This window comes from Bufo gargarizans, chromosome 3 (genome assembly GCF_014858855.1).
Source record: "Bufo gargarizans isolate SCDJY-AF-19 chromosome 3, ASM1485885v1, whole genome shotgun sequence".
NCBI classification, from domain to species: Eukaryota; Metazoa; Chordata; class Amphibia; order Anura; family Bufonidae; genus Bufo; species Bufo gargarizans.
This window is the reverse complement of record NC_058082.1, coordinates 475,919,188-475,947,031: the sequence shown is the minus strand read 5'-3', so window position 1 is coordinate 475,947,031 and position 27,844 is coordinate 475,919,188. Positions and strand designations below refer to the sequence as shown.

General features: G+C 43.7%; 1 protein-coding gene across 1 annotated transcript in view; it reads left to right on the top strand.

Annotated features, from left to right (window-relative positions):
- ITGAE (integrin subunit alpha E) overlaps positions 1-27,844 on the top strand; it is a 150,534-nt gene that overhangs the window by 98,907 nt on the left and 23,783 nt on the right. Inside the window, exons 19-24 of the mRNA XM_044283743.1 lie at positions 1,833-1,978; positions 12,330-12,455; positions 13,966-14,039; positions 14,122-14,254; positions 14,968-15,069; positions 16,137-16,216. Of these exons, the coding sequence (XP_044139678.1) occupies positions 1,833-1,978; positions 12,330-12,455; positions 13,966-14,039; positions 14,122-14,254; positions 14,968-15,069; positions 16,137-16,216 (661 nt within the window). The remainder of the gene's footprint in view (positions 1-1,832; positions 1,979-12,329; positions 12,456-13,965; positions 14,040-14,121; positions 14,255-14,967; positions 15,070-16,136; positions 16,217-27,844) is intronic.

Genomic DNA, 27,844 nt, shown 5'->3' with positions numbered 1-27,844 from the left:
TCTTGGTCAAATGCCAACTTTGTATAAAAAAATTGGAAAAGTTGTCTTTTGCCAAGATATTTCTCTCACCCAGCATGGTTATATGTAAAATGACACCCCAAAACACATTCCCCAACTTCTCCTGAGTACGGCGATACCAGATGTGTGACACTTTTTTGCAGCCAAGGTGGGCAAAGGGGCAAGGTGTCTACTTTCCGAAATGGGGTCATTTGTGGGATTTTTCTACTGTTTGGGCATTGTAGAACCTCAGGAATCATGACAGGTGCTCAGAAAGTCAGAGCTGTTTCAAAAAGCGGAAATTCACATTTTTGTACCATAGTGTGTAAACGCTATAACTTTTACCCAAACCATTTTTTTTTACCCAAACATTTTTTTTTTATCAAAGACATGTAGAACAATAAATTTGGTGAAAAATTTATATATGGATATCGTTTTTTTTGCAAACTTTTGCAGCTGAAAGTGTAAAAGTTTTTTTGCAAAAAAATCGTTACATTTTGATTAATAACAAAAAAAGTTAAAATGTCAGCAGCAATAAAATATCACCAAATGAAAGCTCTATTAGTGAGAAGAAAAGGAGGTAAAATTCATTTGGGTGGTAAGTTGCATGACCGAGCGATAAACGGTGAAAGTAGTGTAGTGCCGAAGTGTAAAAAGTGGCCTGGTCATTAAGGGGGTTTCAGCTAGCGGGGTTGAAGTGATTAAAGGGATTCTGTCACCTTTTTATAACACAAATTCAGATTTTAAACCAGTCATGCTCCACAGATTACCTTGAATCGGCTTTGCTGTTCTATACTGTAATCCGTCCAGAAGTTTTGCTGAAAAACGACTTTTATAATTATGCTAATTAATCCTGAAGGCGCCCAGAGGGGCGTTATGTTCCACTTTGTGTGCCCATTAACGCCCCCCTGCAGTGCCCAAAACGCCTTCCTCCTGAATCCCTAACTGCCTACAGCATCTCATCCCTCTCCTCCCCCTCCCTGACGGCCGAGCGAAGTCTCGCGCAGACGCAGTACCCACTGAGGGCTGCGCGCAGACGCAGTATCACTGAGGGCTGCGCCGGTGCGATTTGCTGGAGACTGAGGGCAGGAGCTTCATCCTCGTCACTGGGCATGCGCCGAGCCCAGTGACGTCCGATGCTCGCTCTTCCCTCAGTCTCCAGAAAATCGCACTGGCGCAGCCCTCAGTGATACTGCGTCTGCGCGAGACTTCGCTCAGCCGTCAGGGAGGGGGGAGGAGAGGGATGAGACGCTGTGGGCGGTTAGGGATTCAGGAGGAAGGCGTTTTGGGCACTGCAGGGGGGCGTTACTGGGCACACAAAGTGGAACATAACGCCCCTCTGGGCGCCTTCAGGATTAATTAGCATAATTATAAAAGTCGTTTTTCAGCAAAACTTCTGGACGGATTACAGTATAGAACAGCAAAGCCGATTCAAGGTAATCTGTGGAGCATGACTGGTTTAAAATATGAATTTGTGTTATGAGAGGTGACAAAATCCCTTTAATGGTTCATTGCTGTATTAATATAATTTATAGGGGCACATTTTTTTAAGACCGGTGTTTTAGACGCCGGTCTTAATAAAGCCCTATAGCTGGTGGTGGATCCCCCAAAGTTATGAAGGGGCGCTGGCCTCTCCATAACTTCGGCGCATCCATTGCCAGTTCTAAATTTAAGACAGCTTCCGAGCAACTAACCATTGTGCCGCCATCTACACCTGAAATACGGCTAATTTAGATGTATTTCAGTATAATAAATGACCCCCATAATGTCTATATGTAAAGAAACTGAGTTTGCAGTATGACCTGGTAAACACACACCTATGATTCTACTTCCAGAACTAAACAAATCATTTCTTGATTACAAAATGGAGCTGGATGTCTTCATGGAGCAGAAACGAATTATTCTCCACAATCCAACCTCTAGCAGAAAAAAACTCTTCCTTGCATATGAAAACTGTACTTCATTTTTGCTAACAGTACAGGTAATTATTGACAATCATAACATGTGTATATACTATATTGTTTTAATGTGAATTTGCAGATTTTAGAATAAATAGGCTCACACAAACTAAGTGCTAAAAATATTTACTAAGTGTGAATAAATATATACAACAGACAAATCACATAAAGAATAATAAAGGTAACTAACAATCACTTGTTGGTTTGTAGTGGCTCACCCTACTATTGCATATGGAGTGGGTGCCCCAACTGATATAGACACACCCTGTCTATACAAAAGGATCAATGTAGAGTATAGAGTAGTTGTGCACACCTCATTTGGAAAAATACAACTAACGCATAGATATATATATTGATTAAAATTTTAATTTAAAGACACTCAAAGGCGGACCAGGGTCAGGTAAGCCAATGGGTCTCTCAGATAGTCCCAATATGATTATAAACCTCTAACCGTTCAGAAAGAGTACCATAATTGATAATGTTATAGATATAAGGCAGTCTATAAGGAGTCTCAGAGACACTGAAGGGCGGACCAGGATCAGGTAAGCCAATGGGTGTCTCAGATAGTCCCCATATGATTATAAACCTCTAACCATTCAGAAAGAGTATTATAATAGAAATATAAAAAGTATATATATGTAAAATGTGGCAATTCTCTTCAAACGGGTATGGTCACCAATCAGAATTAATCAATATAGTGATCAGAATTCATCCACAATTCAACCAAGTCAGAACAGTATCCACAATGGGACCACAAGATAATAAAATTAAATACAAACGTGAACAATGTAAACGTGAAAAATATATAATCATGAGACCACCTAAATATTATGATCAATTCATATCGTGAGTCCACCTTTAAAGAATTGTAATGTGAGTCCACCTTTAAAAATTCAAAGAATAAGGCTACTTTCACACTAGCATTCGTCGGTCCGCTCGTGAGTTCCGTTTGAAGGAGCTCACGAGCGGACCCGAACGCAGCTGTCTAGCCCTGATGCAGTCTGAATGGAGCGGATCCGCTCAGACTGCATCAGTCTGGCGGCGTTCAGCCTCCGCTCCGCTCGCCTCCGCACGGACAGGCGGACATCTGAACGCTGCTTGCAGCGTTCGGGTGTCCGCCTGGCCGTGCGGAGGCGTGCGGATCCGTGCGGATCCGCCCAGACTTACAATGTAAGTCAATGGGGACGGATCCGTTTGAAGATGCCACAATATGGCTCAATCTTCAGGCGGATCCGTCCCCCATTGACTTTACATTGAAAGTCTGGACGGATCCGTACGAGGCTATTTTCACACTTAGCTTTTATATGCTAACAATAATGCAGACGGATCCGTTCTGAACGGAGCCTCCGTCTGCATTATTATGATCGGATCCGTTCAGAACGGATCCGATCGAACGCTAGTGTGAAAGTAGCCTAAAGTGAGTCCACCTATAAAGATAAAACGTTCATTTAGATATAGGATGTTTCCACCTATGTATGGAGAGTTCCACCTGTAAGGTAAAAAGAAAAAAGAAAAAGGAAAAAAAGAGGGAGGATTCCACTTCTATATGATAGAAAGTTGTGTGTACAGATCCTTCATCCACAGCGGAATTGCACTAGTAAAAATATATTGCGGAATTGCACTAGTAAAAATATATTAAAAAGTTCAGGCCACTATAAAAGACGGCAACAGCTATTGCAATAAATGGCTTTAAATGATTCCAATTGTATAACAAGGTGTTGAAATGGCATATCATACCCTGGAATACATTAGTAGTTGTTGCAACTTTCAGCGGTTCCTGCAATTGTAAGTAATCGGACTAGGAGGCAATGTCCTTACTTACAGTTTGATGACTCGACTGGAACACAGCCTGGCAGTATCGCAGTACAGCGGAGGGTCAGCCGATATACTACGTGTCTTCAGCGGGTGATATTTTTGTAGTCCTGGTGTTTGGAGTAGTAAATTAATGCTGCTTATGTCTGTGGCCGCGGCGTCCCACGTGTCTACAGCGCTGACAATGTCTTGATCTTCCGACGTCTCCTTCTGGTCAGGAGTAGTTACCAGAGTTGCAGGGTCCAAATGCTCATGGTGTTGGATACCGCTTGATTAATAGAAGTTAAAGCGCTCTAACAACGAACCTCAAAATGATGAATAGCGTCTGGGGGTCCTCACCATACACGTTTCAGAGATCTCTGTCTCCTTCCTCAGTGGCACGAAGCATGAGGAAATTCGGCTTCTAGGAGAATCAAATTTATCGAATTCGTGGGATTTGATTCGCTCATCATCTAATAGACACCTACTTGTTAGACACTCAGGCTTACCTAACTGTGGCATTCATGTCAGGTGTTTATCTTATGGTAGAAGGACACTTTCAGCAGGACACCATATCAGAAGGGTCATATAGTCATTGCTTCCAGGAACATTACAGCAAGTTTTCCTTGCTTCCCTAACCTTCACAATCCACAGATTTTAAAGGATTTGTCCAGAATTAGGAAAAAAAATTATGTTTTTTTCCAAAAGTAACACCACTTCTGTCAACAGGATGTGTTTGATATTGTAGCTCAATGGAGTTAAGCTGCAATTCCAGACACAACCCATGGACAGGCGTGGTGCTGTTTTTGGAAGAAAACAGCCATGTTTTTCTAATACTTGACAACCACTATCACTTTATAAAGTATCTCTCGGACGAGGTAGAATTGGCTGTCCAGAGCATGTCAGAGCCTCCATCTAATTGGCAGCAACTGCTAAAAGATATCCTGACTGCTGGCCCAATATTTCTGCAGAATCATTGTAAGACCTAGTAGAATCTGCCAAGGCGAATTGCTGCAGTTCTGAAGATTAAAGGAGGTCCAAAACAACTGTATTACCGTGTATTGTTCGCTGCACTGTGGTATTTGGTCCTGGTTGGTCATTGTTTTGTTCTGCACTGTGGTATTGCTGGCTCCGCTTACTTCTGTGGACCCTGCCTTCTGTCAATGTTGACCCGCCTACAACATGGGACCAGTTTTTAATTTTTTTCCAGGGCCACTTTAAGTTCCCAGTCTACCTGTGGTCAGAATAAAATTAGCAGTTGTAGCAGATTCTATTGTTCTTTGAAAGACACTTCAGACATATCATGGAGCCAGAAGGCAGGAGCGTCATCAGGCTGACGGCCGCCAACAACAGAGAGATGGACGTCCGAGGATAGTCTATATGCAGGTCCGACTGTTTGGACAAGACGTCGGCAAGAAGGGGGTCGTGCTGGTGGACCATCCATCCCAGAAAGGAATGGACGTGACCCTCGGGATGAATGTACTAAGAGACCTGAAAGAAATCTGCTTCTTAATGTACCCTGGTTCTTCCTTTGTTTGTCACAGACAGGTACCCGGAGAACTGGTCTCAGGAAGATATACACACAGGCGTATTTCTGAAACCGTTCTGCCTTTATTCTCGGACTTCAGCACCTTTATAGAAATTCTTCCACACATATTAGAAACAGATGTGATTCACATATTCACTGTTGCTGGGCAGACTCCATTTCCTATATGGACATAAGGCTAATCTAAACATTTTCTCCCTCTAGAATGATGTCACCCAGCATCCTGTCCCGCATACAGATCATATAGCGTATTCTATTTAACCCTTCAAGACCTAGACCATCAACTCTATGCCAAGGAAGGGCCGAAGTATTGGCAACGGGCGGCCACACACCGGTCGACCCAAAAGGTTTTACAACACATAGTGAGAATCTGTAGTCTGCAAAAGAGTAACATGTCCGGTCGGCTCATCGGAGATGTGAAGGTGCCGCGGAGGACCCCGGTGAAGATCCCACCTCGACAAAAACAAATATTGATGCTGCTGGTGGGCACTGGACGATGACTGAATGGACTGGAGGTCCTGATCGAGCCCGCTTATCAAGAGAAAACGTAGGCTCGCCCACTGGTAGCCCGGGCCCTCGCCATTGTGAAGAATGGATGTGTGCCTGTACGCTGCCTAAATGTTGAGGACTGCGAGTTAACCTTCCCTGAAAACACCTTGCTGGCCAAAGTTTATGTGTCCAAGGGGGATATCTCTTGACAAAGGAACTTCATGCTACAGCCTGATAGAAGATCAGCCTGGACCTATGCTGTAGAGGTTCATCAACGGGAGACCCCGACAGCAGAGTGGTCATGGTCGAGTGGTCATGGATTGCAAGACTCTGACTCCCGGACAACAGAAGTTGTGGAGGACACCCTCTGGGAATTTCAAGAGGCATTCTCACGATATGAGGACTTCGGGTTTGCTTCCGCCATTGAACACAAAATCCCTAATGGCGATACTGCACCGATTAGGGAATGTTACCAGCAAATCCCACCTAAAATGTACCAGGAGGTGAAGGATATGGTAGCCAGCATGTTGGAAAACCGGGTGATCCAGGAGGGTCAAAGTCCTTGGCTGCTCTAGTAGTCATGGTGCGGAAGAAAGATGGGAGTCTCCGGTTCTGCGTGGACTATCAGAAACTGAATGCCCAGACTGTCTGGGATGCTTATCCCCTCCCACGGATTGAGGAATCGTTGTCAGCCCTAAACCAGGTGAAGCCAGTGCCCCGATTCTGGCTTATGCGAAGTTTGACACCCCATTCCTGCTGTACAATGACGGAAGTCTACATGGTCTGGGGGCCGTGTTATCCCAAGTCCAGGATGGATGTGAGATAGTCATTGCCTAAGGCAGACGGTCTCTGAAGGAGTCAGAGCACAACCTTGACAACTATAGCTCCTTTAAATTGGAACTACTGGTGCTAGTGTGGGCCATGACCGAAAGGTTCGCGGAGTACCTGACAGGTGCAGAGGTGACCATGATGATGGACAACAACCTGTTTGCACATTTGGAGAATGCCAAGCTCAGTGCGCTTGAGCAGAGGTGGTTGGCTCACCTTTCTAAGTATTGCATCAAGTTCAGGTCAGGTAGGGAGAACGGCAACGCTGATGCACTCTCCCGAGTCCTTGTAAGGGCGCCGACTCAGATAGCCGATGAAGAGCTAGAGGATACTGAAACTACTGACCTTGGTCGATTACCCATGTTTCAGGACGTGGCACATTCAAGTGTGGTGGCGTCCGGGATGTCCATGGTGTTGAGAAAGACATTGGTTGATTGGGAGAGAGTTCATAATGACTGCCCAGACCTGTGGAAAGTGAGAGAATGGGTCCGGACCAAGACCTGGCATCGGCCGGAAGAGCAGGCCCGTCTGACTCCAGAGGGCCAAAAGTTGTTGAGGCAGTGGGATAAGCTGACTATTACCCAGGGCCTCCTGTGTCGGACCATATACTTACAGTCAGAGCTGCAGTAACGGCAACAGATTGTCATCCCCATGTCATTGGGACCGGATGCCGCCCTGGAAGACCATGAGAGGGGTGCCCATTTCAGGAGGGACAAGACATTCAAGTGGCTCCAACGGCTGGTAAACTGCCCAGATCTGGCAGACATGTCTTAAGTGTCGGCCCTGCTGACTGAGCAAGAGTACTGAAGAGCAGGCTCCTGTCCATGCCATCCGGACTTCAGGGCCACTAGAGCTTCTTATGATCGTATATGTGCAGATTGGATACTCTACCTCTGGACACTCGTACTGTCTAGTCATAACAGACCATTTCACAAAGTATGCGGTGGCTGTACCCACCAGAGACCAGACAGCAGAGTCGGCCGCAGAAGCGGTCTGCAAACACTTTATACAGCTGTTCGGGTGTCCTCAGAGAATACATTCAGTCCAGGGGGCATGTTTCCAGGGCACTCTAATGAACGAACTGTAACAGCAGTAGGATATTGAACGCTCCCACACCACCCCGTATCACCCCCAAGGGCGTGCGAACGCTTCAACCACACTTTGCTCCAGATGCTGTGGACTCTGGAGGATAGCCAAAAGGCTTGGTGGCCTGAATACCTACCTGAACTGATGAGGGCCTATAACAACAGGGTACACAGTACCACCGGATACTCTCCACATATGCTCATGTTTGGGAGAGTCAGACAGGAGACGGAAGACCTCCACATGGCCAACCCGATGGAACCACCACCGAGAAGTACCATCGCATGGGTGCAAGAGCACCTCCACCGGCTGAAAGCGGCCCACAAGGTTGTGGGAGAATGCCTGAGACAAGTGGTACACCCTAACCCAAGACCAATGCAGAGGGATGGGTATGCCCCGGGTGATCGAGTGATGGTCAAAGCCAAACAGCCAAAGGGCTGCAGATAATTAGAACAAAAGGATTCAAATTCATTAGAATTTTAATCCTTTGAGGTCACCAGAATGACCGAACCTTGTCCGGTCATCCTGGCGCCTTCACTCAGATTACATCAATGTGAATGCTTGGGGCACATTCACATTGATGCATCTGGGTCCATGTAGGGGGGGATTTATATGATATGGGGCTATATATAAGGGGGCACATCATATTAAGGGGGATTATAGATAGATATAGATAATCTATCTATATATAGCACGGTCCCTATATTATAAGGGGCACAGGCACGGCCCCTACATTATAAGGGGCACATGTATCCCACAGGGCCTCCGTGAGCCCCTGTGGGCCACTAAGGGCAGATGTGCGCAGATGCTGGGAGCATCTGCGCACATCCTCCTATAATGTGATTAATGCATGCATATATATCATACATGCATGCACGTGTTTGCATGCATATATGTATATATATGCATGCGTCTCAACCCTTCCTCAACAAGATCCCTCCTGATACTCAGGGTACAGAGGAAATCCCCTTAGAGGTGGAAGAGGAGGAATGGTGGGTTGTCCCTGCCCCGGTACCCGCCAAGGTGCCAACCGTGGCAAGTTTGCCCCCAAAATAAAATGCTGAACAATTAGTAGCTCCTCCCCCGGCAGATGTGCCTGACGTCCCCCACAGCGCTATGCATAGGATGAGTTTGTGGGGGGAGGGTTGCAGAGTACCACAACCTCTAGTGGGGTGGCATGTGAGATTGTGAAACAGCTCTTATTGCATGAACACTGTTATTTTGCTGTTTGGCCACAAGAGGCCGATGTTTCCCCACACAGCTAAACAGACTGCTCAGATTTAAATATTCATAGGATGTGGAGCTGTATGTCTAGAGGAAGGAGGCTGGCTTCCATCTTAGTTGCAGACTGGAAAAGTGTGTGAGAGAAGAAATCCATTAACATCCTACCGTGGAATCACCCTTCTGCGACCAGGACTTCAGCCAAGTGAAGCTGATCGTGTTCAGGACCCTGATCTTTTACAGAAAGAGGAGTACTACTGCCAAGGAGACAGAGGACGTCTGCCAGGAGTGCTGATGAGAGCTGAGGAATAGATTACCCATTCTGTGGTATTGCATGTTCGTTTGACAGACTGTTTGTTCAGTTCAGAATCATCAGCGGAGACAGAGCAGACCCGGGTCGGTAAGACAAATTGAGCACGCACCCTAATATAAGATTGGCGCCTAAATACTACAGACTGAGATCAAACCAGGGGCGTAGCTATAGGGGGTGCAGAGGTAGCAGTCGTTACCGGGCCCAGGAGCCTGAGGGGCCCAAAGACCCTTGTGCCACATAAGAAGACACTGGTATTATAGAAAGTGTATGCAAGTTACACCTCTGGCTGGACAGAAGGGGTTAGGTTAAGAATTTGGTATGATGGAGGGGGGGGGGGGGTGCAGTTTCAATTTTTGCCTCATGCAGCACGAAGGTTTGAGGTAAGGGGGGCCCAAGCTGAACTCTTGCACCAGGGCCCATAAGCTTTTAGCTACGCCCCTGGATCAAACCTGCCAGTAGTTAGTTAATTAGTGTTGCTGAGTGGCAGGCTATCAAGTATTGCTGTTTGTTTATCACAAAGACTTATCAGTTAAAGTTTTGGCTCGCTCCGGAGAACAGATAGGACTTCACCATAATCTCGTTACCCCAGCGTGTTTATCGGGATTGATTTATATTAGGCACCTGCCACATTACCAGTTTTGGGGAAAAGGGAGGGAGAAATCACTATATAGGCCGGTAAGATTGTAAGCTGGTGTGTCGCACTACGGGCTAGCCTGTATCTCACACACACATGATTGTTCCTGTTCTTCAGGGTAATAACAGGTATGGCGAGGCAGAATTCACTCTGCTTGCAGTAGGTAAAATTGAGCAAGTGTTTTCCGGCTACCATTGTAGGGCGCCGTGCTGTGCGACACAGGGGTCTCAGCCTCCGGGCTTAATGTAGTAATCTGATTTTATGTTCACTGCATTTGGGAGTGTGTTTGATATCCCGTAACAGTAAACCAAAGTCTGTTCTACAAGAGCAGGTGTCAGAGTCGTTTTCCTGGTTCGTGAAGAGGGGCAGGTGACTCTATATGAAGAGGGGCAGGAGACTCTATAACTTCGGCGGATCCACCTTCGCTTCCAAATGTAAGAAAGCTTCCTAGCTGTCTTACATTTAGACCATTTTCTACAACTAAACCAGGCCTCCCCCTTCCCCCCGATCATGCCACACCCACTTTTTAGACCTGGCGTGATCGGGGAGAAGTTGCAGATTGCAGCGCAAAAAGGACTTTTGCACCATAATCTGCGCCAGAAATACGCCTAATTTTGGTGCATTTTTGTTTGATAAAAGACCCCCATAGTCTTTTTTCATGCAGTGGGACACAGTAAAAGAACGTATACAGTACCTTCTGATATACTTTTGGGAATCAATGGCCGACATCCTGTATGTCACTGAATGGCTATACAATGCTATAAGACAGAGGCTTCCATTGGAGGTATACGGTATATTATGGAATATTCCTAATACTTCCAATGTAAGCATAAAAACCAAGTACAAACAGTGCCTTGATTGTCTAATACCATTTCTATGATTAGGGAAAGATAAGTGTATATAGAATTGCTGCTGCTTATTTCAGGAAACAATAGAAATGGACAGAAAGAGTCCAACATGTCAGCTTTATCTTTTTCCCTATGTGGGCCATTAATTGTGCAGATCTTAATTCAATGAGGTTTTTTTTCGGCTGAAATTGGGGGGTTCCACCTTTATACTGTACAATATTTTGTGTTTCAAAGTTTTGTTAAAGGGGTTTTCCGGTTAGATCAAGTTATCCCCTGATAACTATTAGATCAGCGGGGGTACTACCACTGGGACCTTCACCAATCATGAAAACGGGGGCACCGTACCCCCTGCAGCCCCCCTGAAATAAATGGAGCAGCCGGTTGCTCATGCACGTGGTCTCTCTATTAATTTCTATGGGAGTTCCACAGACAGCAGAGTACAGTGCTCCAATATCTCCAGAATTCACATAGAAATGAAAGAAATAGTCGCACGCATGCAGGACCGGCTGCTCCATTCTATTCAGGGAAGCTGCAGGGTGTATGGGGATCCTGTTCTTGTGATTAGTGGTTGTCCCAGCTATAGCAACAACACTGATCTAATAATTATTCCCTATCCTGTGGATCTAACCAGAATACCCCTTTAAACTAGGTTCATATCTGCAAACAGAAACCCAACCGGTCCCCATGAGTCAGTGAGGTTTGTTAGGCACTGTTGGTGCCCATCATATGCTGGACCTGAAAATATTTTTTTTCTTCTTCATTTTTCTGTTTCTAAGGCTACATGCACACGACCGTATTTTGTTTCAGTGTCCGATCCGTTTTTTTTGCGGATAGGATGCGGACCCATTCAGTTCAATGGGTCCGCAAAAAACAAGGACAGCACACAGTGTGCTGTCCGCATCAGTATGTCCGTTCCGTTGCTCCGCTAAAAAAATAGTGCATGTCCTATTTTTTTCTAGTTTGCGGACAAGGATAGGCATTATTACAATGGATCCGCAAAAAAAACGGATCCGCAAAAAAAAGGATGCCATACGTAACATCCTTTTTTTTTGCGGATCCGCAATTTGCGGACCGCAAAACACATACGGTCGTGTGCATGTAGCCTTAGCCAGAGTAGAAAAAAACCCGGAAAATGTGTCATACATATGTGAACCTAGTCTTATTTGAACACATGGTCCTCACTCCCAGACCACGAATGTGGGAGTACATCAGACTGCTATGATGTACTCTATGATGTACTCTATAATGTACTCTATGATAGAAATGTCTATTATTGTCCACAAAAATGGGCAAGAAGAGGCCATGTTCTATCTTTTTTGTGTGGCTGAGGAATGGAAGTACATTGGAAGTACATATAACGGGTCCGCATCCATTCTGCAAATTTGCAGTACGAATGCGGACACAAATATGCAGTCATCTGAATGAGCCCTAAAACCTAGTTTAAGGACGTCTTTCATATTTCTCTACATGCTAAACGACCACAGAAGGGCTTCTTGGCAGATTGTGCAGCCACACATCGTGTAACATAGAGAGGGTCCTTTTCATCTTTATTTTAGATCATTTCAGCCCCATGTGACCTTATAAAAATATCTAATTTATTGCTCACTTTTCTACTTCACAGCCATGTACTTATGACTGTTTCAGTGATATTGTAATTAAGGTGTCTTATACTCTGAATTCGGATGTACGAAGAGATCTCCCACCACCAGTGCTGGATGGTTATGAGCAAGATTATACCTACATTCAGGTAAATAAAAAAATAATAACGAAAAAAAAAAAAAATTGCAAATAATAAAAGCTAACCGCTGCAGTGACAGTAGAGATTAAAGGGGTTTTCCCACGAATAATATTCAGCAATTTTCAAACCGGCACCTGGATCTCAATACTTTTGCATTTGAATGTAATTAAAAATTTATTATAGCTACTGAGTTATTCAATGAACTCTATCTGTATAGCGCCACCTGCTGGTTACTCCTTTTCTAATTTCTCTGTCCTGCTCACTGAGATGGAAGCACATGCTCAGCTCCATCCTACAAATGTCACTAGCTGCAGTAGACAGGACACACCCTCTGAGAAAGGGCACACCCCCGAGCTGCCAGCATGAAATAAATCTAGCAAAACAATTGAAGCAATGAATGGGAACATCTCTGGATCCATGTGAGGTACAGGGCTGGTTTTAGCCTAGTTAGAAATAGGTTGTCATGTACTAGATTATGCATGATTTTAAATTCTTACATTATGGGATGACCCCTTTAATAATTCTAGGTTTCACAAAGATCAAGCGATTATTTTATGGAATAATGATTTATCTTGGCATCTGTTCTGTATATTAAAGAGGGCCTGTCATCTCTCCTGGCAAGCCCGCTTTGGTAACTATTCACATACCTTTTTGGGACATCTATTTTGGGACATCTATTCTTATAACTCAATGTTGTGTCATTCCTTTATTATTCCTGCTAGGAGTTTATAAATCAATGCACAACTGGGTGTTACGAGTTGCAGGTGTATCCCTACGTAGTCTGACACGGGCAGCACTGATTGAGTAGATTGCGTAGTATCAGACTGTGCAAGGACCCCCCCCCCTCCCTTCCCAACAGGGAGCACCCAGTTATCTCTTTGTTCATACATTCTAGCAAGAGTAATAGAGGAATAGAACGACATAGAGATATAGGAATTAATGTTCCAGAATTGTCATTTCATGTGGAACTTGATGGACTTATGTCTTTTTTCAACCATATGAAATATGTAACTATGTACGATTATTCACAAGAGTTGTGCCAGGTTCTCTTTAAGCATGCATTTCAGCAATGCCGTGCTAGGGGGCGCCAACAAACAGGAAAATACTGTTAATCTATACTCCAGTAAAAGTCATAAACCTCTTAAAAACAACCCTTGTATTTCAGACATGTCTTCTTTGTTCAGTCTATAAGATAAAATGAACAAAGTCTTCTACAAACTTTTCAGACACATTTCTTAGTTCATTCCATGAGACACAAATGGACAAGGCCTCACACAAACATGTCAAACATGTCTTCAATTTACACATATGTCATGATAGTTTTGTCAGACACAATGAACACTTTCGCATAGACCAGGGAGATCACTTTGCAAGAGATGCAATGTTTAAAATCTGGTCAAAACGAAATACTAAATAGGACGGGGTATATACTGTAAGTGAAGATAGGAGTCCTACAGTCTTTTGTGCTGCAAATAAATCAAGGGTCATGACCACAAATGCCTCTGTTGTTTTTGCACAGTTACCATACGAAAAGGATTGCAATAACAAGTCAATATGCATCCCAAACTTGTCGCTGACCACCCAGGTATCTCGGTAAGTGGTGACATTTAGGGATTATAACTCATTAACCCTAAGCATTATTTTCTATATTATCAAGTTTTTTCTTTAACTTCAGAAAGCAACTGGTGGTTGGATATACCAAAGATGTGACTGCAACACTGTCCTTAACAAATTCAGGCGATCATTCCTACGTGACAAATGTGACACTAATTTACCCAGAAAACCTACATTTTACCTTGATTAAACCGGTAAATGAAAAAATATACTACGGTATATTATGATTATTAATATGTTCTCTAGAAATGTTAGCCCAGTGGCTCAGTAGTTAGCTGTTGTGTCCTTTAGTACTTGCATGTCTCATTTAATTCACACAACCAGTGTGTACCACATTTTACAGCTGTTGTGTTTAAATTCACAACCCTGCATAAATTAATAGTAAAGGCGATTATAAGAAACTTTGTAATATATCTTGTCAAAGAAAAACGTTCTTTTCCTCCGATCCTTTCCTTAACTAAAATTCACTGTGAATTCTGTCTTTTGAGACCAAAATGGACTGTCAGCTCACTTAGGGAACAAATTACAGCTGCGTGAGTGAGCTGCAGTGAGACAAGCATCTGCACAGAGGCTGTAGCAATTGATAAGTGTTTTACTGCCTCACCTTCTGGTTACTTATTTATACTGCTCAGTACTTATCAATACTGTCTTCATGCTTTCTGTATATAAAAAATAAGAATCTCCTTTCTCTGCTTGCAGTGTATGGGAGACATCATAGCAGCTATTCACTAGCTTATAGAGAAATGAGGATTAGAGACTGAGCCTGCAGAGGGAAAAACTGTACAAATAAATTCCATATAGTGGCGAGACATAATGTTATTGCTCATATACACATGCATGACAGCTTATTTCCAAAAGTAATCTGAATGTGTAGGTACTCTTTAATGTTTTTGTGTTTTGCTTTCAGCCTAAAAATCCAGGTGTCGAATGTTTTGCTCCCAAAATCACACCATCATCTAATTCTACTATGACCTGTGGAATCAGACATCCTGTGTTTGACGCTTCCACTGTAGGTTGAACTATTAATTTAATGTTGATTCCTATCTAATGTTTTAATCCAGAGGCATAAATTAGATGACCTGGGCCTCAGTGTAAGCACTCTACCTGGGCTCTCTCCCAAAACTGCCAATGACCGCAACTGAACATTAATTTGATGATGATAACTATAGCATCTATATACTGTATATTATAAAATAGTTGAATTTGTATAGTGAGAATAATTATAAAGTATAATAATATTGTTGTGCATTTAGTATAGTCCACCCTGCAACCAAAAGGGGACACTTCTGCTTTTCCAGACTAATAATATTGATGCCCTATCCTCAGGATAGGACATCATCAATATATAGTCAATGTGGGTCCAACACACTCCACCCCCCTGGATCAGCTGTTTCCTACATCTGTGTTTGGATAAAAAGTTTTGTAGGTCAGAGTCTTTATACCATACATTTCAAATATAAATGTATACATCAAATGCATTGGTCAAACTTCATGTGAACATAGCCTTAGGCTGCTCATGCACATTAAATAGCAGTCGGCCAAACAATTGTTTGGTCGACAGCTATCTCTTCCAACTCCCTCCCAGCTGCCTAACACACATACATGTTCGGCTCGGCTGAACGTGTATATGTATTCTATGGGGGCAGCAGAGAAAGCTGCTCCTAGACACTTCTGGCTGGAGCTTATCCCCAGGGAGAACAAAATAATTGGGTAAAAATATTTCGCCTGAACCGTCTCTCCCCCTCCCTCGACATCATCTCTCTGTTGAGTGAGAGTTGAGAGCTCCCCACACACATTAGAGTGTAAGGACAGTTCTAGGAAACGTTCCTATACCATAGGTAGATTATAGTTTTACTGTATTTTCCTCTGCAATGCCGACTATTCAATAATTCTACAACTACTTTGTTGAATCCAGGTCTACACTATAAATAACAGAAGATGGGATCTAGCTGTACTTCAGACCAGTGGACTCCATTTTTTTTATTATTATTTCCTTAGTATTTTTTGTCAATTTTATAGTCACAAAGTTGTATTTGTTTGAAAGCTCACCCTGAAATAACACGACTCTTCATGTAGGAGATATTTGCTATCGTTTGGCAACTAACTGAAGATAAATTTTCTGCTCCGGAGGCCACTATTTATTATGTGGTTGACAAGTAAGTAGACTATATACTTCTTGATTTAGACATTCTGATAACTTTTACCTGTTTTAACCCTTCTTTGGGATATTGGCTAATCTGACTCCTTTAGGATTATGCCTAAAATATGATTTAGAGGTTTTCTGACGTTATTGAGATCTCACCTAGCATGGCATCATTAGTAAAGCTGGCCAGGCATACAATATTGTTAATGCCTGTATAAAGGTCCATTATGATAAAAGACTATGAATGCTTTCATACAAGGACCACACATGTGGTCAGTCTTAAGGTTTTGCAAATAATATGACTGAGATGCCAATATGATGTGAGCAAATCTAGAGCCCCCAATCTGGTGTTAATTATCCTATGTGTCTAATCTAGTGTTGATCGAGCAGCAAAGTGCTCGGGTGCTTGAGTAGAACACCTCGGGATGCTAGGGTGCTCTACCAAGCACCCGAGCACAATGGAAGTCAATGGGAGAACACAAGCATTAAACCAGGCACCACCTGCTCTGAAGATGGGAGGGTGTCTGGTTCACATGAAAAGGACAGAAATTGATGGAAACACCACTGAAATGGTTCGGGAACAGCATAGGGAGGATGTCTGGATGCATCTTGGACTCCCACGTCGCTGCTGGGAACGATGTTGTCCGAGTAGTACGCAAATTCTACAGACTGACAAAAATATGCACAAAACCAAAGATAAAATCGCTTTTAGAGGAAGAATTGTTAGGAAACATTCTTTCCTGGATATTTACTTGTATATAAAGTGCAAGTGCTGCCAAACATTACAAGGAAGAGGCACTCCGATACAACCTGTATATCAAATAAAGGAGGGCCTCATTCACATTGTGGTACAATTGTTCAGGTAGTGGGAAAGGGCTGCCAAAAATTACAAGGAACCGGCACTCCAATATACCCTTTTTTACACATAAAGGAGGGTATCATACACATCCTCGAAAAATTATTATTTCTGGCCTGCTGGCAGTGATGGTCAGTTCGCAGTGTTCGCCAACGAACACATGCGGGTTGCCATCTTCACTCACCTGTCCAGCGATGCACAGATAAGCCCTTACCTGTGCCTGCGCCGGGAGCCGGTCTGAAATCAAATGCGGTCACCAGGAGCAGGCAGTTCCGAGAACAGCCACCGGGGGCCTTCATCGGGCTGTTCTCGGAACTGCCTGCTCCCGGTGACCGCATTTGATTTCAGACTGGCTCCCGGCACAGGTAAGGGCTCACCTGTGCATCACCGGACGGGTGAGTCAAGATGGCAGCCCGCATGTGTTCGTTGGCGAACACTGGAAACTGACCATCACTGCCTGTTGGTGACCCTCAAAAACATTAGGCGGAAGGGCCTGTTGGTGACCCTCAAAAACATTAGGCGGAAGGGCCTGTTGGTGACCCTTTAAAACATTAGGGGCGAGGGCCTGCTGCTGATCTGACCATCTAAAAAATTAAGGGTGAGGATCTGCTGCTCAGTTGACCATCTAAAACATTAGGGGTAAGGGCCTGCTGCTGAGCTGACCATCAAAAAAATTATGGTTGAGGGCCTGCTCCTGAGTTGAACATCGGAAAAATTATGGTTGAGGGCCTGCTGCTGAGCTGACTATCGAAAAAATTATTGTTGAGGGTCTGCTGGTGAGCTGACTCTCTAAAACATTAGGGGCGAGTGCCTGCTGCTGATCTGACCATGGTAAAAATTATGGTTGAGGGCCTGCTGCTGAGCTGACCATTGAAAAAATTATGGTTGAGGGCCTGCTGCTAATCTGACCCTCTAAAACATTAGGAGCGAGGGCAGCCTAATAAGCATGTTGATATGATGGAGGAGGAGGACGAGAAAAGGAAAATTAAACCATATACCCTTTTTTATGGTAGAAGGGGTGCATGGGAATACAGTTTTTTCAATACACCAAAAAGCCACATTTAAAGTGCATTTATGTTCAGCCACTTTCCTCTAGTAGAGAAGTCAGGGGCAATCCAGGCCTTGTTCATTTTAATAAGCGTCAACATGTCAGCATTTTCAGTTGACAGTCGGATGCGCTTATCAGTTATTATGCCCCCAGCAGCACTAAATACCCGCTCTGACAAAACCCTGGCGGCAGGGCAGGCCAGCACCTTCAAAGCGCAGAGCACCAGTTCGTGCCATGTGTCCAGCTTGGACACCCAATAGTTGTAAGGCACAGAGGGACCATTGAGGACGCTGACACGGTCTGCTATGTACTCCTTCACCATCTTCCAAAACTTTCCTCTCCTTGTGACACTAGGCCGTGCATCAGTGTGAGGTTCTGGCGGGGTGTCATAAAACTGTCCCAGGCCTTGAAGAGTGTTGCCTTGCCTCTGTTGGAACTGCTGTGTATTCCCCTCATCTCCCCTCCTTAGTTGCCCAATGAATTACGTACTCTGCAGCCAGTGTTGTCAGCTGGAAATTTTTGGAGCCATTTTTCCACAAGGACCTTCTGGTATTGCACCATTTTTCTAGTCTTCTCCACCACAGCAATGAGAGATGAGAAGTTCTTTTTGTAGCGGGGGTCGAGAAGGGTAAACAACCAGTAATCAGTGTTGGCCAAAATGCGTATAACATGAGGGTCACGGGAAAGGCAGCATAACATAAAGTCAGCCATGGGTGCCAGAGTACCAACAGACAAGACTTCGCTGTCCTCATCAGGAGGATGACTCTCAATCTCCTCTTCGGCCCATCCACGCTGAACAGATGGAATAAATCTGCTGTGGGTACTACCCTCTGTAGCAGAGGCAACCATCTCCTGCTCCTCCTCCTCATCATCATCATCATCATCGCGCTGAGAAGACGAACGGAGGGTGGTCTGGCTATCACCCTGTGTACTGTCTTCCCCCATTTCCACCTCTTACATATGCAAAGCGTCCTCCTTCATTGTGAGCAGCCAGCGTTTGAGTAGACACAGAAGTGGGATGGTTACACTGATATTAGCGTTATCGCCGCTCACCATCTGTGTTGATTCCTGAAAGTTGAGTAAAACCTCACAGAGGTCAGACATCCATACCCACTCATCGCTTGTGAAGAGTGGAAGCTGACTGGAAAGGGGAGGACCATGTTGCAGCTGGTATTCCACTACTGCCCTCTGCTGCTCACAAAGCCTGGCCAACATGTGGAACGAGGAGTTCCAGCGCTTGATCACGTCACACAACAGTCAGTGAGCTAGTAATTGCAAGCGCTGCTGCAGTGTTGCCAGACCGGCGGCAGCTGTAGATGACTTTCGGAAACGGGCACACACGCGGCGCACCTTCACCAGTAGCTCAGGCAAATTGGGGTAGGTTTTGAGAAACCGCTAAACCACTAAGTTGAACACGTGGGCTACGCATGGTAGGTGTGTGAGCTTGCCAAGCTCCAAAGCCGCCACCAAGTTACGGCCATTATCAGACACAAGCATGCCTGGTGTCCTGCGCCGTCCTGCAAACTGGGACAAGCTAAGTATTGTGGATGAGTGTGTTTCTTGTACTCTGGCAGCAGGCACAGTTTCACCGCGCCCAGGGCCACGGCCTCTGCGTGCACCATCAGCAGCACGGCCACTTCCCCATCCCTTACTGCTTGCCTTCTGCATATTAAATGGCATATATGCTTGCAAGTATGTCACACGTACAGTAGCGCAGGTTTTGTAAGTGTATGCGCAAATAAATTAAACTGAATGTTACTGATATTTAGGATGTGCAAACGTTATACAGGAAATGTAGCGCAGGTAATGTCGCTGCCACCAGCAGCGAAAAAATTTGACTGAATGTCACTGATATTTTGGATAGGCCTCATGCACACGACCATTGTGTGCATCCGTGGCCGTTGTTCCGTTTTCCGTGATTTTCTGCGGACCCATTGACTTTCAATGGGTCCGTTGAAAACTCGTAAAATGCACCGTTTGTCATCCGCCTCCGTGATCCGTGTATCCTGTCCGTCAAAAAAAATGACCTGTCCTATTTTTTTTAAGGACAACGGTTTACGGACCCATTCAAGTCAATGGGTCCGTGAAAAAACACGGATGCACACAAGATTGGCATCCGTGTTCATAGGCTACTTTCATACAGACGGATCCGAAGATCCGTCTGCATAAAAGCTTTTTCAGAGCTGTTCGTGAAAACTCAGATCCGACAGTATATTCACCAGCGGCTAATAAAAAATTACAGGGAATGTCACAGCTGTTTGGGATGCGCAAACGTTATACAGGAGATGTAGCGCTGGTAATGTAATTGTCCGCAGCGGACACCGTCTATGGAAAAAGTACACTGGATGTCACAGATATTTTTAGGGTGCACTATACAGGAGATAATGTTGCTGTCTGCAGCGGCCAAACAATTGCAAGCTATTTAGCGCAGGTTGCGCTAAAAATATATATTGCTGCCAGACACAACAATAGTCCTTAAAAGGACTTTTGGGTCTCTAACACCAACCCTGCCTAAACCAAAAATTTAATTCAATTCCCTACACTATCTGTCCCTCCTACAGCACAGCTTTCCCTGACTAAGACTGGCTGAACCATGTGTCATCGGGTGCCTTATAACACCCGATGGCGCATTCCGGCCAGCCAATCACTGTAATGCCAGTAACCAACATGGCTACGGCATTACAGTTAGTGGCAGTACTTACCTGCATGTTTATTGGCTGCATAGCAGCCAACAAACATGCGTGAGGGGGCTCGAGCAAACGCGGTATTCGGCCGAACATCGCAATGTGCCGAGTATCCCGATGCTCGAGCCGAACTGGTGTTCGGCTGATTATTGTCAATCATCAGTAGTCTAATCCCATGTATATTTACTTTGTTATAACCCAGAAAAGAGAAAATATTCTCTGTAGACGACAGTGAGTAGAGTCCCGAATGAAACCTACATACAGTGCCTTGCAAAAGTATTCACACCCCCCTTGACTTTTTTTGTATTTTGTTAAGTTACAGCCTTAAGTTAAATGTTTTGTTAATCTGAATTTTATGTGATGGATCAGAACACAATAGTCTAAGTTGGTAAAGTGAAATGAGAAAAATATATAAATAAAACTTTTGTTTAGAAATAGAAAACTGAAAACTGTTAGGAAGCTTATAAAAAGCTCTGGTGCAACCAATTACCTTCAGAAGTCACATAATTAGTGAAATGAGGTCCACCTGTGTGCAATCTTAGTGTCACATGATCTGTCATTACATATACACACCTTTTTTGAAAGGCCCCAGAGGCTGCAACACCTAAGCAAGAGGCATCACTAACCAAACACTGCCATGAAGACCAAGGAACTCTCCAAACAAGTAAGGGACAATGTTGTTGAGAAGTACAAGTCAGGGTTAGGTTATATAAAAATATCCAAATCTTTGATGATCCCCAGGAGCACCATCAAATCTATCATAACCAAATGGAAAGAACATGGCACAAAAGCAAACCTGCCAAGAGACGGCCGCCCACCAAAACTCACGGACTGGGCAAGGAGGGCATTAATCAGAGAAGCAGCACAGAGACCTAAGGTAACCCTGGAGGAGCTGCAGAGTTCCACAGCAGAGACTGGAGTATCTGTACATAGGACGACAATAAGCCGAACGATCCATAGAGTTGGGCTTTATAGCAAAGTGGCCAGAAGAAAGCCATTACTTTCAGCTAAAAACAAAAAGGCACGTTGTGAGTTTGTGAAAAGGCATGTGGGAGACTCCAAAAATGTCTGGTCTGATGAGACTAAAATTGAACTTTTCAGCCATCAAAGAAAACGCTATGTCTGGAGCAAAGCCAACACATCACATCACCCAAAGAACACCATCCCCACAGTGAAACATGGTGGTGGCAGCATCATGCTGTGGGGATGTTTTTCAGCGACCGGGACTGGGAAACTGGTCAGAGTTGAGGGAAAGATGGATGGTGCTAAATACAGGGATATTCTTAAGCAAAACCTGTACCACTCTGTGCGTGATTTAAGGCTAGGACGGAGGTTTACCTTCTAGCAGGACAATGACCCCAAACACACTACTAAAGCAACACTTGAGTAGTTTAAGGGGAAACATGTAAATGTGTTGGAATGGCCTAGTCAAAGCCCAGATCTCAATCCAATAGAAAATCTGTGGTCAGACTTAAAGATTGCTGTTCACAAGCGCAAACCATCCAACCTGAAGGAGCTGGAGCAGTTCTGAAAGGAGGAATGGGCAAAAATCCCAGTGGTAAGATGTGGCAAGCTCATAGAGACTTATCCAAAGCGACTTGGAGCTGTGATTGCCACAAAAGGTGGCTCTACAAAGTACTGACTTTAGGGGGGTGAATGATTATTCACGTTGACTTTCTGTTATTTTGTCCTATTTGTTGTTTGCTTCACAATAAAAAAAAAAAAACATATTCAAAGTTGTGGGCATGTTCTGTAAATTACATGATGCAAATCCTCAAACAATCCATGTTAATTCCAGGTTGTGAGGCACCAAAATACGAAAAAAGTCAAGGGGGTGAATACTTTTGCAAGGCACTGTATTAGTCCTCTACTGGGTGTATTGGAGGCTGTACAGAGGCTAAAGTCCATATTATGGAGCCATAAGCACTCCATGTGCCATTGTAAGGTGCTCCAAATGAGTTAATCTTATGGAACTATTGTCCCCTAGAACAAAATCCTCAAGGGGAGATCAGTTACATACTGCAGCATACTATGAAACAAGCCACTACTTTTTTCTGTTGGATTTATACATAATCAGAACTATAAAAGAGATTTATGATGAGGGAAATTTTTAAAGCCAATTTTGCATAAATCTGTGTCGCCGTAATTTGGGCCAAATTCATCAAATGTCGCACTAAGTTTACCTCGTTTTCAGTTTTAGAGATGCGGACATGCGCGGCTAGATCGCCGCTAGCATGTCCGCAATATACATGTCCTATAGGGCTGTGTGCTTTTATTTTGCTTAAAAAAAGATTTTAGAGATTTGTAAATGAGCCTTGTAAGGAGCCCAAGGGGCTGCACTAACCTTCCTGGTGCCCAGCCACGCCCCCTGTGAAGGAGCCCAGCACCGCCTGTGTCCTCCGAATCTCCTCCTTTCGACACAGTTATGTTGCCGTAATCTCGCGATGCGTGAGCTTGCACATGCGCAGTTCCTTCCCTGAGGCTGATGCCAGAACCGGGAAGGAACACTATACCGGCACTGCGCATGCACGAGCTCGCGCATCGTGAGATTACGACAATCTAACTGTGTCGAAAGGTGGGGATTCGGAGGACATAGGCGGTGCTGGACTCCTTCAAAGGTGGTGTGGCTGGGCACCAGGAAGGTTAGTGCAGCCACTTGGGCACCTTACCAGGCTCATTTACATATCTCTTAAATCATTTTTTTAAACAAAATAAAAACACAGAGCCCTATAGGACAGGTATATTGCGGACATGCTAGCGGCGATCTAGCCGTGCATGTCCGCATCTCTATAACTGAAAACAAGGTGACAGAATCCCTTTAAGTAGCATTTCTATCTCAAAATGATTCTCCAGTTTTAACACCACCGCTTTACTGGAATATGATTGCAAGTATTTTTGCTACTTTTTAAAAAGTCGCTGTTGATAAATCTGGCTTAAATCAGCTCAACAGGCCAACCATGACCCCTTTCTCACCCATTTTCCAAAACTGGAGTGAATAGTGTGAAAATACAAAATGTCGCAAAATTTGAGACAGTTATCTAAAGTGTATGGCCAGCTTGGAGGGGTGATCCAGTATCTAAAAGTTATCCCCTATTTACTAAATAGGAGATAACTAAGGGTCCATTTACACATCCGTGTGTGTTTTGCGGATCCACAGATCCGCAAAAACACGGACATTGGCGATGTGCGTTCCGCATTTTGCGGACCGCACATCGCTGGCACTTAATAGAAAATGTCTATTCTTGTCTCCAATTGCGGACAAGAATAGGACATGAAATAGAATATGTAAGATTTAGTGGATAGCTCACCTCCCTTCTCAGTATGGTAAGGGTGCTCTAGTCGAGGGACTGCTCACTCAATCAGTCCAATGGTATGGAAAAATGAGTAAAAAGACGACTGGCACTCGCTATATGGTACACATCAAACGTATAATTTATTAACTGCCTCCTCAGCAATGGAGTGATGACAGCAACACATAAAATTTAACAACTTATCTATTAAAAGTATACAATCAAATCCCCTCTAAAAATAATAAAAATTCTCTAGTTGTATAGACATACAAAAACAGGACCTCCTAGGAAAAATAAATAATGTTAATGACGATGCATGTGAACTATTCCTGTTAAGGATAGTAACTGTTAAATGACATAGATCGTCAAGCCTGTTAGTCTCCTATTCAATGTCCACAGTCTATGTGTTCAATTGTTCCGGATCCAAAAAGGACAAACACTAATTAGAAAGTCTATAGGTATGCTGCTAGAGGATATCACTCCTCTAGATGTGACGCTTACTTCAGCAGTCCTTTGGCCTGTTGGAATCACGGCCTTAATATACAATCTGTTAGGGGTAGATATTGCTTACCCTCCGATGGATGTTGTGGACAGTCCGGTTTGTCCTGCTCGCTGCGTCATTCACTTCCAGCGTCCTGGGCGAATTTGCAGCCACCGAACTAATCACTTACTACACCGCTCACTCTCGGCGTCCTCGCTCTCTGGTAATGGACACGTGGTACCTCAGAGATATCGCGGGACTTGGCAATTCCTTTCCGATAGTTCTGTGAGAAGGTGCTTTCGGTGCAATGTAGAGGTGGAGCGCTCCAATCATTAAAGATGATTTAGATGTTTTGAATCTCTATCTTCATATCCGGAATTTCGCTGTAGACAGGGATATAACGCTAAACGCGTTTCGAAGACTTCCGTCTTCTTCCTCAGTAGCTATATCCCTGATCAGACATCATCCCCTTTTATATTGTCACAGGCAATCCACAAAGTCTGGACTGGAATCTTTTATTTCTATATTCTTCATGCGTTTTTGGTGCGGTTTTTAAAAAACGCATGTGCGTTTTGTATTCCATTACAACCGCCACTTCTTAATTAGTCCTTATGACCCAAAATACAATGTTATTACAATATAGAAATAGTCTAAAATAAATGAATTAAAAATACAAAATCTAAAATGTACACATACATATGTATTAAGACAAGGTAGTAGTTCATAAAACTTTAGTGTATGAAGGGACATCATCCTGTATATCCTATAATGTAGTGTGGACTTAATGGATGGTAAAGGAAATGGAGAAAAGGGGAAGTGGGCCCATCCACAAGAGGGGATCACACCACCGATAAACGGCCAAAATGCGATCCCCAATTGATTGAGGGGCACACCACCCATTCTACAGGAAACCAAAAATTTCCAATTCCGCATTAAGTCCAGCTGGTATCAAGCTTCCAAAATTGTAAATTTGCTTGGATTCTGCCCTAGACATCCGTTCAATGTGGTTTCCCCCCCTCCAATGCCTGTCTATTTTTTCTAAAGCCACAAAAGACAAGCCTGAAGGGTCTTGTCCGTGGACTTCTTTAAAGTGCCTTGAGAGTGAGTGCTTCTCATATCCCTTCTTAATATTAGAGATATGTTCAGATATCCTCACTCTCAAGGCTCTCTTCGTCCGACCGATGTACTGTCTCGGACATGGGCATTGAGCCAGATAGATTACACTAACAGAGTTACATGTGAGGAACTGTTCTATCTCCCACACAAAAGTATTCTGTGTGGAAGATACCCTCTTGGTATTTCTTGGGATTTTAGTGGTTTTGCAACAAATACACTGGCCACATTTGTAAAAACCTTGCAAGTTGGTCAATCTTCCAGTATTTGATATTTTTACCTTTTTCATCTTGACCGAAGGGGCTACTTTTATCCCTAGGTTGGCTGCCCTTGTATATATTATTTGTGGTCTTGGAGGTATAAGCCTACCTATTATTTTGTCTTGCAGAAGGTGATGCCAATGTCGTTTAATGATTTCTTCCACTTTCTTCCTTTGTGAAATGTAGGGAAGAATAATTCTAAATTGGGGATCTATTTCATTTTGTTCTGCTGTTTTTACAGTCAGTAGTGAACTCCTCGGTAACTTCCTCACCTTTTCCAATGACCCTTCTAATATATTACTCGGATATTGTTTGGCCAGGAATTTATCTCTTAGGTGTAGGGCTTCCACTTCAAACTGGGCCTCTTCGGTGCAATTCCGTTTTAGTCTACGGAACTGACCGAAGGGCACATTCAATAGCCAGCTTGGCAAGTGGCAGCTAGAGTGTAAAATAAATGCGTTCCTGGCTGAGGGTTTTTGGTATGTCTTGCAGATCATTGGAAAAGGTGAGGAAGTTACCGAGGAGTTCACTACTGACTGTAAAAACAGCAGAACAAAATGAAATAGATCCCCAATTTAGAATTATTCTTCCCTACATTTCACAAAGGAAGAAAGTGGAAGAAATCATTAAACGACATTGGCATCACCTTCTGCAAGACAAAATAATAGGTAGGCTTATACCTCCAAGACCACAAATAATATATACAAGGGCAGCCAACCTAGGGATAAAAGTAGCCCCTTCGGTCAAGATGAAAAAGGTAAAAATATCAAATACTGGAAGATTGACCAACTTGCAAGGTTTTTACAAATGTGGCCAGTGTATTTGTTGCAAAACCACTAAAATCCCAAGAAATACCAAGAGGGTATCTTCCACACAGAATACTTTTGTGTGGGAGATAGAACAGTTCCTCACATGTAACTCTGTTAGTGTAATCTATCTGGCTCAATGCCCATGTCCGAGACAGTACATCGGTCGGACGAAGAGAGCCTTGAGAGTGAGGATATCTGAACATATCTCTAATATTAAGAAGGGATATGAGAAGCACTCACTCTCAAGGCACTTTAAAGAAGTCCACGGACAAGACCCTTCAGGCTTGTCTTTTGTGGCTTTAGAAAAAATAGACAGGCATTGGAGGGGGGGAAACCACATTGAACGGATGTCTAGGGCAGAATCCAAGCAAAATTTACAATTTTGGAAGCTTGATACCAGCTGGACTTAATGCGGAATTGGAAATTTTTGGTTTCCTTTAGAATGGGTGGTGTGCCCCTCAATCAATTGGGGATCGCATTTTGGCCGTTCATCGGTGGTGTGATCCCCTCTTGTGGATGGGCCCACTTCCCCTTTTCTCCATTTCCTTTACCATCCATTAAGTCCACACTACATTATAGGATATACAGGATGATGTCCCTTCATACACTAAAGTTTTATGAACTACTACCTTGTCTTAATACATATGTATGTGTACATTTTAGATTTTGTATTTTTAATTCATTTATTTTAGACTATTTCTATATTGTAATAACATTGTATTTTGGGTCATAAGGACTAATTAAGAAGTGGCGGTTGTAATGGAATACAAAACGCACATGCGTTTTTTAAAAACCGCACCAAAAACGCATGAAGAATATAGAAATAAAAGATTCCAGTCCAGACTTTGTGGATTGCCTGTGACAATATAAAAGGGGATGATGTCTGATCAGGGATATAGCTACTGAGGAAGAAGACGGAAGTCTTCGAAACGCGTTTAGCGTTATATCCCTGTCTACAGCGAAATTCCGGATATGAAGATAGAGATTCAAAACATCTAAATCATCTTTAATGATTGGAGCGCTCCACCTCTACATTGCACCGAAAGCACCTTCTCACAGAACTATCGGAAAGGAATTGCCAAGTCCCGCGATATCTCTGA